This window comes from Botrytis fragariae, assembly GCF_013461495.1.
Source record: "Botrytis fragariae strain BVB16 chromosome Unknown tig00000000, whole genome shotgun sequence".
NCBI classification, from domain to species: domain Eukaryota; kingdom Fungi; phylum Ascomycota; class Leotiomycetes; order Helotiales; family Sclerotiniaceae; genus Botrytis; species Botrytis fragariae.
The window spans coordinates 1,758,870-1,770,594 of NW_023500986.1; the positions used below are offsets into that span (position 1 = coordinate 1,758,870).

An 11,725-nucleotide genomic window follows, 5' to 3' on the forward strand; every position below is an offset into this window, starting at 1 on the left:
GCTCAACACATGTAATGAGACGTAGCTTAATAGCACTACAATTTCGTTTTATACATTTTGAGAATTCTGAAGATGTTATGATTGTTCATGATGAGTTAAGGAATGATTAGGTCTACAACTCTACTCGGCAAGCTCGGGTCATGGGAAGCTCGGGGAAGGAGTCTCGGGAGTGCAGTGTGTAGGTAGCTACCCCACGTTCCGTCATCGATTATGTCATACGATTCTTGGAGGCACGGACGAATGATTGATTGCTGATTTGATTGATAAGTAGGTAGTAGTAGTAGTAGTAGTAGTAATAGGTGGGTGGGTGGGTAGCTTCGAGTCTTAAATTGGGAGCTGCTTGTCTGTTTGTTTGTCTGTTCTGTTTTCTTTTGCACATTATATATATATAATAAATGCTTTCGAGATTGTGGAGTGCTGGGATCGATCGATCGAGTTGTAAGATTGGGCTTGAAAGGAATTTGGTTGTGAGTTTGAATTGATTGATTGATTTTTTTTTGTTTTTTTAGGGTTTGTTTTGAGTGATTGGGTTGTTGAGTGATTGGTTTATTGGGTTATTGGGTTTGTGTGGGAGGGAGGGAAGAGGGGGGATTGTGCGATTTCTTTGGATGTTTTGGAGGAGAGATATCGCCATTCCGATTGGAAATGCACATTGCACATGCTATTACAAATGCACATGGGAACCAGAATCAAACGAGGACGAGAACAGAACAAAAGCTAATCAACCCCTCCCACAACCTCTAGAGAAATATCACGAGTATCAACACGAGGAACGAAAGACGAGGGATACAAAGACAAATACAGAAACGCAATATGCATATTCAAAGTATTCCCATGTGGGAGGGGAGCTCGAATAATTATGCGTATTTGGTCGTGGATGAGGGGAGTAGGGATGCGGTTGTTATTGATCCGGCGAGTGCGGGGGAGTGAGTTTTTTTTTGCTTTTGCTTTTGGTTTTGTTGTTGGGGGGTTTGGTTTGGAGGGAGAGGAAGAGGAGGAGGGTAAGGGAGAGGAAAGAGGAAAGGAGAGGGGAGAGGGTAAGGCTGGCAGATTGGCAGATTGGCAGATTGGCAGACGAGGCAGGTGGAAACAGGACACGGAGAGAAGGATAGAGGACGGAGAAGACGTTGGAGTAGGTGAATAACAAAAAGGCTAACAGTAATACAATAGGGTCGCACCAGTTTTAAAAGAACAAATTAAGGATGGAAAGATCAATTTAGTAGCGATTGTCAATACACACCAGTGAGTTTCTCACAGGCATTCATCTCCCCAGGAAGCATTATTCTAATACTCGGAATCTAGCCATTGGGATCATGCAGGAGGAAATAACAAAATGGTAACACCTCTCCCCCCATCTCCTTCAAAGGCAATTCCAGCTAATACCATCATTCAGCTCGCCGACCCAGAATTCAAAGGAAAACCTGTAATTGGAGGTAAAGATTGTGAGGGAGTTACAAAGACACCCAAGAATGGAGAGGGTTTTACAATTGGAGAGATAAATGTCAAGGCACTTTACACACCATGTCATACACAGGATAGTATTTGTTGGTTCATGGAGGATAAGAGTGGCAAGGCAATTTTTACGGGTGATACTTTGTTTCATGGAGGTGAGTTTATGAATTGTTGGGTGGGAAGGGGTGCGATTGAGGCAGGAAGGGAATGGCTAGAATGCGTACAGAGCTGACCAAAACCAGGATGTGGAAGATTCTTTGAAGGAACAGCAGAGGAAATGCACACAGCGCTTAACAAGACACTTGCAGCTGTACCCGATGACACAGTTGTTTATGTAAGTCTCCTTCCATACTCTCATCATCCGAAACTTCCAATCAACTGCTTACCATTCGATCTAGCCCGGCCACGAATACACAAAAGCCAATGTCAAATTCGCCGTCTCCGTTTCCCAAAGTGAAGCCGTCAAGGCTCTCGAAGCATTCGCAGATGAGAATAAGGAAACACAGGGAAAATTCACAATTGGGGATGAGAAGAAACATAATGTCTTTATGAGAATGGATGATCCGGAGATTCAAAAGGCTACGGGGAAAACGGATCCCGTGGAGGTGATGGCAAAATTGAGGGAGATGAAGAATAATTTCAAGTGAGTGTAAGTATTGCTTGAGTTGTCTTTTGTTCTGATGGGGAGATGTATACTGATGAGAGTTTTGTGTAGAGAACCAATGGCTAAATTTTGATGATGTGATATGTGAGGGGAGGTGGCTTCTGGGAGTGGGGAATGGAGGAAGTGCAAATGCCATGTGCGATAACTCAAGAATTGACATGCACTATATACCTAGGGACTTATGTAAAGATGTCTGAGTATATATTTGAACTGTTGGGTTAAATCAAGTGAACAATGAATGTAGGCGTGAATAATCACTATGTACCTATGCATCGGAGATCTTCCCCCTCGTTTTCCCTTTCCCTTTTCCTTCTACCCCTCACTAGCTAAATAGGTATGCGAGGAGAGGAGGGGAGAGAATGGTCCGAAGAGAACCCAATATTAATAAAGGTGGGTGGCACTGGTAGGTATACATACTTATGTGTGTATGTATGTATGTATGTATGACGTAATCCATTTCACATGATTCCTGCTCAATTCTTGATTCTTGATTTCGATTCTGATCTCGGAAGGTTTGCTCCTTTGATATTTGTATCATACCGGTAGATCATGGATGTGTGGAATGTGATGGGATGTGATGGATGTGATGTGACGATGTGATGATGTGATGTGGTTAGTCAGGTAAGGATAAGTGTAAGGTTGAGCTTGATCGTTGATCTATATATGTAGAGGGTATGTCGGGATCATTGGGATTCTTATTGTTATTGTTGTTGTTATTGTTGTGGGATATTGATTATCATATACATACGTGCAGAGTACCTAGGTGATAACGAGACAGGATAGATAAATAAATACTTGACGAAGAAACGAAGAAACGAAGAAATGGCACAGCAACCTCTCTCGCATGGTGCACCGGGTGAGGAAGTGAGTGGGAAGGATAAGGTAGGTCGTTTATATATATATATATATTTCTCTCTCTCTCTCTATATATCATACATATACATATATCTGAGTATTCAACAACACAACACAACACAACACAACACAACACAACACAACACGAAACTAACACCTCGATTCCCAAAATTAGATACTCGAGACAGGAGCAAGCATAACGCAAGATTTTGCCCCGGTCAAAAAGATTTGTGCGCATCTTAATGCGTTTCATGTTTATGCTGGGGAGCCGGGGAGGAGTGTGGAGGCAAATCATTATTGTACGCATTTGAGTGGGGATGTGAGTTTTGTATTTTTTTAATTTTCTTTTTGGGTTGGGTTGGGGGATAGGGAAGAAGAGATAAGGGAGGGAGGAGGGGAAAGAGGGAAGGGGAGGGGGAAGGGTGGGAAGGGTGATTGAGGGGAAGCAGGTGGGTAATTGGAGAGGGAAGAGGGGAGAGGCAATGAAAAAGAGGGGTGGGGAATAGATCATGAGTGGATGAAGCAAAAGAGGGAAGAGAAATGGAAGACAAGGTCCACCAGTAAAGAATCACAGCAGCTTTATGTAACGAAGTCGTTACTGATGGTCGACTATCGAGACTATGGCTATGGATATGGATATGGAATAGAAACTCACACACTGAGACATCCAAATTACTAACAAAAACAATCCACATTGTAGGTTCGTCAATGTCTCATCTACGATTCCCCAACAAATCCAGCAAGGCTGATTGGAGTCGAATATATGATCACCAGGAGATTGTATGAGAAATTGGATGAGGAGGAGAGGAAACTTTGGCATTCGCATGATTATGAGGTAGGTTCTTTTTTATTTATTTTTCCTCTTCGTCTCTTTCTACACTTTCCCTCTATGTAACCTTCCCATCTATCTATCCTACCCCAAACGTATAGCCTCTCTCCACAATTCGAAACTACAATCGCTTCATCATATCTACCCATTCTAACACCCGCCAGGTCAAATCCGGAATGCTCATTCTCCCCAACCCGACAGTCCCAGATGCAGTCTGGACAGTAGCAGAAACGGAAGAAATGAAAGAGGTCATTGAGTTGTATGGGAAAACATTCCATTTCTGGCAGACGGATAGGGGAGATGAGTTACCGCTTGGCATGCCGGTTTTGATGGGGAGTTTCACGGCGGATGATCAGGTATGTTTGGGTTTTTGTTTCTTGGTTGTTGGGAGGGGGTGTGGTGCGGGGAGGGGAGATGAATGATGGGAGAAGAGAAGATAGAGGGGAAGTTTTAAAGATAAATCGACTGATCATGTCAAATCAAAATTTAGGTACCATGGGATAAAGTCAAAGAGAGAGATGAGAGATTTGGTGTTGATACGCAGAAGAAAAGGGAAGCGAGGAAGGGGATTGAGAGCGTGGATATTCATGAGGATGCTGATCAGGTTTGGAAGAAGAAATGAGTTAGTTCTTCATAGTCCGAGGGATGAGTTCGTTTTTCGGAGTACTTGAGATGATGTTGTTGTTGGTTGAAAAGTCTATGTCTCTCTCTCTGTCTGGGCGGATGCTTGATTTGAGGGTGGATACCCGCTTTCTTCTTGGCACTAATTATGAAATGGATAAGGCTAAAATGGAAAGATAAAAAGTGAATATTCATCACACATTCAATGCATATCATATACATCCTTTCACTCAAAAGTTGATATCCACTCCCCTCCCCTCTCTCCCAAAACAAAATCCCACCTAAAAAACTTCAAAAATGTCATATCCCGAGTGAACCCGAGATCGCAGAATGCGGCTTCTGTGGATCGAACACAGTGCCTCCAGATTAATGAACCGAAGTGAACTTCAGTCTGGCGCTCTCCCAAGTGAGCTAAAGCCGCTTGGTGTTGTGTTGATTGTTAGAATTTTCGAGCCGAAAAGAGGATATGTTGTTGATGAAAAATTTGTGTGGGACAGTGGTGGGGGAGGGTGGGTTGGTTTGTTCTGTGCTGTGGATTAGAGTTGCTTGGTGTGGTTGTGCGAGACAGGGAGAGATCAGTACGAATTAGACGAGATGTGGATATTAGATGGGTGAGGATTGGAGGGGGAGGGGAAAGGGGGCTCTGATGAAAGGGTTTGTCGATGAATGTACATATACATGTGGGCTTTTTGAAAGAATCAGTGTTGAGTTAAAATTATTTAGTATGTCTAATCTGATCCGAATTTAAAGCTACTTTGGGGATCGTATTGACTGTTGAATTCTTACTTGGAGTGTTAAGGGTTTATTGTGGGTTTCTGGTTAGAGGGGCTCGAGGGGATACCTAAGTATGGAAAAGAAAAAAGAAAAACGGAAAATCGTGATGCGCTAGAGTTTTGTAGAGTGGATCTTTGGCTCCGATCCTTTCTTAGTCTTTATATTACCAATACTGGTTCACAAACTTGTAGAGAGAAATGGACCGCCTCTCGAAAAGACAGCTGCAATATAATCTCACCATTCCAGCTTTCTGACACATACGACCATAGACTGAAGAGAATTGGGCATCCCGTCCGCTCTGCCATACACAAGCTTCAGATCGGTAGATTAGTAGTTGGGTGGGTGACCACCAGCGAATCCCTACTGTTGTATGTTTTGAACTTTTTGATCTTTTGAATAGTTGGTGTTGTGACGTGTTGAATGGAGGTGGTGGTGGATATTTTTCGCCCCTCGTCGGAGTTAAGCGAGAGAAGCGAAAACTTTTCTCTACTATCGCTGTTTAGTACAATCCACTCGAGATCAAGAAAGAAAAGTCAGAGGCCTACATAATGCTGTACCAAACATACACGTGAAAAATGCCCAATCAGATAGATAACAATCCAGTACCTTTCGATATCTAGCTACAAAATACGTAGACATGCAATATGCCTTTCTGAAATTTTCTCTTTTTTTGCTGTATGTAGAGTGCTAAGTTATTGATGCTTATCGACATACCGATCGATATCTTATCTAATCAATCTTTTTGAGTAGATGCTAAAAATTCCCACTCAAAATCTTCCGTAGCCTTAAAGCAAATCGAAAAATCTCCAGCTCGTTCACATATCTATCTTCTGATCCGTCCCTTGATCCACTAGAACCAAATCCTATCCATCAGATTCACACTATCTGAAAACAATTCCAAAGCCATCCATCCATCCATCCCTCATCCACAGATATACACACATATGTACACACAAAAAGTCCACATACATACCAAACAAACCCCTCGCTTACCACATCCAACCCCACCATCCATATCCATGCTCCCTTTAGCAAAAAAAAAAAAAATCTCTTCATACCCCCCTCATCCACATCAACATACCCACAAACAAAAGAAATATTTGACCTACGCAGGGATCGAACCTGCAATCTCTTGATATCGACGAATCGTAGTCAAGCGCCTTGCCATTGGGCCAGCAGGCCTGAAGAACTGGTAATAGTTCTTGGTGTTTGTTGAGGAGATTGTGGGAGTTTGAGTTTATATTGTAGATTTGAAACCGGAGGGAGAGAGAGACAGAGAGAGGGAGAGAGATTTGGGAAGAGAATGTTGATTTCTGGAATGCGGATGGTTTACTTATTTGTTATATCAATTTTTTATGATTACTTGTGTTACTTACTTGGGGATTATTCGCGTTCTACTTCTTTCCTACTACAGTAGAATTTACGATAAATGTGAATATATAAAGCTCATTATCATATACTTTGTAATATTATTGATACATCTGGCCCTCACTGATGCGGGTATTTTTTGTGCTAGCCTCCCCCATCAGTCTACTATGTCTCGTTATCACATCCTTCAAGATCTATTCACTCTCTTTTACTTTACTACATCTCACTTCCTATCATCGAATCACATTGCATCAGAAAGACACTTTCAAATGGGTAGGAAGACATTGTAATTGCAACTATCCTATTCTATTCCTTTTCCCTAAAAAAAAGCACAACCACCACCATCCATATACAGTCGACCTGGTACTTGAAAAATAAAATAAGAGAAAACTGCGCTGTTCGCTATTCGCATGCTGCAGGGTTATCTCAGTTGAAGAAAGAAGAAGAAGAAAAAGATTTACAAAACATATTTTAGGTACAGACAATAAAAGAAAATTTTGACTGCTCAAGTCCAGGTGATGGTATCTCAACTCGCGCGCGCTCTCTCTCTCTCTCTCTCTCTCTCTCGCTCTCCCTCTTGTTCTCTTTTGGAATCTGTATCTCTCTCCTCCCCTCTCTTCTCCCCTTACGACGCAATGCAACATAAAAACACTAATGCGTGTGAAGAGCCTCCATACGTCATAAAATCCTGCGTGAAGCCTTTTCCTTCTAAGATAAAAAAATTGGAATGATAAGTCAATGAATGCTGATGAGGTATATTACCAAATAATGACTATCAAAGTCATGAGAAATAGTTTGAAAAAAAGGAAATATTCTTATTCAAGAGAGTGACGATTGTGATTATTATTGTCCATAGGTTGCCCAATGTCCATGAGCTTCTCGTAGAACTGATTTGTGTTAGTGAATATGGTCAAATTAAGGAATAGAACTCAACGTACCACTTAAAGTGTGTCCTTGACCGGCTCGATCCTCACATGCAATTTGCAACTCACCACCTTCCAAGAAAGCCAAAACAACACTGTTTGGCAATTCTTGCATGTCAACGTCGGGTATTTCAGGAGCTCTAAATTCACCAAGGTGAAATCTACGTGTTGCTCCTTTATCATTTCCACCAGCTGTGATAATAAGAAGACCTTGGGAATCCAAGACCATTGATCTACGCTTCCATAAAAGACTATCAGGAAATTGAACGTTGACATCGCCAATATCATGAGCAATTGTGGGCGAGGCTGCTAAGGATGGTTGAGATGGAACAAGTGAAGACTCCGAATCGGGGAAAACTGGGGGTTCTGATTCCTCACGAACTGTAGGTGAGATAGCATGTGCAATAGCTTTACGACTTGAAGATAATGATGAAGACATACGCTTCATCATACGACTTGCACGACCAGACTTTTTGTCCGACTTCTCATCATTCCCGGAAGATGCTGAGCTAGCTGTTGGTGGTGGGGAGAAATCGGAACGATCAAGACTACGACGGCTGCTGATGGAGGATGGACGAGATTTGCGAACAGGGGATGTAACATCAGTGGAAGAAGACTTTGATGGCGACTTAACAGTGGGAGAAGATGCGAAAGGCTCGATAGTAGAAGAACGCCGACGCTCGGAAAACGAAGAACGGCTATCGTTGATGAGGTCTTTGACCATAGCAATAGATGATCGTCTCTCATTATTAGTAGTTGTGGTAGTTTTAGATGACGTTGATAAACGCCTTTCGGGTGCGGTTTCTTTCTCTTTTGGAGGACTAGAAACCGCCTTCTGGTGATCTATGATCAATGGGGATTCTGTCAATGGCGGAGATGTATAATCCAAAGGATCTCTGCCAGCTTCTGGCTTTTGAGGAAATGGTTGATTAGGATCTCTGACGATGCGAGCTGTTACCTGGACAGACTCAGGACGAGATCGAGTCGACTTGAGGTCAGAAACAGGAGTCGGTTTCAACATAGCGACTCTTTTTTGAACAGAGTTTGATCTTTCACGTCCTTTAGCAATTTCTGGTGATCCATCTCTTGATACACTAGGAGTTGGTGTATTCTTATTCAAGGAATTTGTACGTTCGGCAATGGAAGGAGCTCTCGATGGAACGAGTACACTACTTCTTCGAACCGAAAAAAATGCAGGCGATGCAGATGGATTTGGTCCCAATGTAGATGGTGCTGCAGAAGAGTCTGGAGCTAGATTTTGAAACTTCTCAAAGGCTTTAATCCTGTTCGCGACACCAGACCCTACACTGATCTTCTTAGGAACAACGGGTGCCGCAGCAGGTTGCATGCTTAGGCGGTTCAAAAAGTTTGCAGAAGCCGAAACAGGTCGAGAAACAGGTCGGTCACCACCAGGCATCGCAGTAAGAGGTGGAGGAATTGGATTAACTGATTGTAACGGACTTGAAACAGTTCGTGAAAATTTGATCTCATTTTGAGTAGGCTGAGGAAACAAAGGACTAATTGGCGATTTCCCCACCGACATAGGCTTTGCATCTTGGATCACTGCAGATTGCAGCTCATCCATAAGTTCGTCATCTGAGGAGAAGTTATTCTCGGAGTTAGGGCCACTCTTATCGAAACTAGTTCGAATTGGCTCGATGTTATGGATTTTTTTCTTCTGTGATAAATTGTACCCAGGGTCGAAAGGACTATCCTTCAGAGGCTTGTCAATTGTATTGAAAACAGGCTCACTAGCGGAAGTTTGCAAAGGTTCTGCAGACGCTTCAGATTTGGTATTTTGTTCCTCGGCAAGGGGAGAGGTGGTGACAGCGAGATCATCGTTTATAGTATCTTTGGAGACGGAGTGACTGGAGCTGTTGGCTAATTCCTCGGTGCCGTTAAGTTGGTCGGGTTCCGCACTTTCGTCATCTACATCTGGGCTTTGCAGTGATATTGTTACAACTGGCTCGTTCCCAGTACTTTCTAATAAAGTGGTAGGGGGCAATTCTTCAGCCATATTATCTTTCGCCACTACCTTCGTAGAAAGTGGTTCTTGAACGGTTTCATCCGTGGACTCCGAGATAGAAGACGCCCTTGTCGATTCTGCTTTTTCTGAAGGCCCAACGGGTGATACCGGGTAGGAATCGGATCTTGTAGCGTCTGAGTCGTCCGTTTTCATAGCGAAGCTTGTATCGAGGGCAATCGCGGATTGATCTGCTTTGGCCATATCAGTTAGCAAAGCCAAGGTATCTTGAATCTCCTGTGGAGCGCCTTGTGGCGTTCCAGGGCTCAGGGCAGAGGGTATCTCGAGATTTCTCGGAGACGTCGAAGAGTTTGGAGAAGTGGGTGGTATTTGCGCAGGCGCACCAGCACTCAATTGCCTCTTCCGCATTTCCATAGCCTTCATAAGTCTTGCCTTCTCTGGCGTAATTGTTGGGACTTTTGCATTGGGGGTGGCAGAATTCGTTGACAATGTTGTTCGAACCGAAACCCCAGAGCTGGTGTTTGGTCGTCCACCACTTGTATGAGGGCGAGAAGGGAAGAACGTGGGTAGAGTTCCATTTTCAGGAATAGAGGGTGGTGACAAACTCATACTGGGTGGCTCTTCAGACTCCTGCGAGTTCAAACTCGCCCGCCCCTTTTTTGACCCTCCCTTTGTAGATGCTTTCAACCCCTGTGGAAGTGTTGACACTGGACGACAGTTAGGGGCTCCTCCAGATGTAGTAGTTTTGCCAACATCGAGAGAAGGGCGAGGTCCAAGTCTGACTTTAGGTCTGCCGGCAAACTCGTGAGATGTAAGGCTGTACAAATCAGGTCGTGCGGACTGTGAAGATGTCCGAGGTGCTTCGTCAGTGGTTGCAATAGGTGAGAATGATCCGAATTCAGGTTCACGCGGCTCCCTTGGAGGAGGCGGAGAGGTATCAAGATCGAAGGTCAAAGGTGCTTTGGAACGTGGTGGAGGAGGAGAAGTTTCAAGACTGTTGTCCCCTTCTGCAACCATAGAAGAGAAAGTAAATGAATTTGGCAGATCGGCCGGCAGGGTGGTCGGATCAACTGTTGGCTGGGTGCCCGATATTGAGGTAATAGTTTGTGCAGTAGGGGGGCGCTCCTCCTGAACTGTGGATTGTCTTTTTGTTCTAATATCCTCCTCCTCGTCCTCTGCAATTTCCATTAAACGTCGTCGGCGCAAAGAACTAGTCGAAGATGAAACGGATCCAGAAGCAGTATGTAGTGAGCAGGCGGCAGACAGGGTCGTATCACGGAGCTCTTTCGCAGTGGTTATTTCGAATATCGTATGATAGGGAGCGAACTTTTCGGTAACAGCATTAAAATGAACAGTGACGCGAGCTATCAGATTATCAGATTGTTAGAATTTAGAATTTAGATTCCCAAAAGTGAAATTTTTTGACCGAGATCAACAAGGGAACCCACCTTGAACCAGTCTCGAGCATCCATCTGGCACATATTTGATGACTACGTTCCGTCGCCTGTATCGCAGAAACCCGAACAACGGCGATGGTTCTTCATATTGTCCAATTTTATTTCTTATTTCCACAATTCCCCCATTACCACGACCCATTAATTCTATTTCGTCTCTCGAAGCATACTTAAGCAGGAACCTACACGATGAATACAATATCAGTCTACTATATCACGGCGCACGCAGAGCAATAAGATACAAGATATTGAACACAAGCATACCATCCTCCGGGCTCAGCTACCGCCGCATCGTATGCTTCCTTGACCTTCGCATCATCCAAGCCATTCAACGACATTTCCTTGCGAGCCTCGTCGAAATTTGTTGTGGATCAGGGTAATTATACCAATCTTCCGGTTTAAACATTCGATTCAGGGGTAATCGTATCTGTACATGATATAATGTAATGCCGCTTCATCTGTAAAATGTGCGATTGGAGGCCCAAATAAATTGGCAGATTCCCAAAAAAGAAGCCAAATCCCCAAAATATCAAAAGCAAGAACAAAAGCAAAGGAAAAGAAAAGAAAATACTGAAGCCGGTCGTGACTCGTCGCTGTACAGAAGCAAGGTGTGTTAAGGGACTGATTGAAGAAGCAAGATGGATTATCGGAAATTATTAATAAATGTTCCAAAGGTTAGAAGATTGGAGAGGAACGGTACCTAAGTAAGTAAGGTGTTTGTCGAGGGGGTCTGCGCTTAATAAATGATTAAGATGCTTCTAGAGAAGATCTTTGACAATTCCTTTTTGAGGAAAGATTCAT

At 43.4% G+C, this 11,725-nt stretch overlaps 2 protein-coding genes across 2 annotated transcripts; one reads left to right on the forward strand and one right to left on the reverse strand.

Annotated features, from left to right (window-relative positions):
- Positions 1-713: 713 nt before the first annotated feature.
- Positions 714-4,422, forward strand: Bfra_006763 (putative hydroxyacylglutathione hydrolase protein; the record flags this gene model as incomplete). Its single annotated transcript, XM_037337132.1, has 10 exons — positions 714-926; positions 1,171-1,242; positions 1,303-1,607; positions 1,695-1,786; positions 1,851-2,095; positions 2,929-2,998; positions 3,147-3,290; positions 3,672-3,806; positions 3,965-4,156; positions 4,291-4,422. Exons 1-10 carry the CDS (start codon positions 814-816, stop codon positions 4,420-4,422), a joined length of 1,500 nt encoding a protein of 499 aa, XP_037198498.1. The 5' UTR covers positions 714-813.
- A 2,984-nt stretch (positions 4,423-7,406) lies between these two features.
- Positions 7,407-11,262, reverse strand: Bfra_006764 (putative prolipoprotein diacylglyceryl transferase protein; the record flags this gene model as incomplete). Its single annotated transcript, XM_037337133.1, has 4 exons — positions 7,407-7,450; positions 7,502-10,834; positions 10,919-11,106; positions 11,189-11,262. 4 exons carry the CDS (start codon positions 11,260-11,262, stop codon positions 7,407-7,409), a joined length of 3,639 nt encoding a protein of 1,212 aa, XP_037198499.1.
- Between the last annotated feature and the right edge of the window lie 463 nt (positions 11,263-11,725).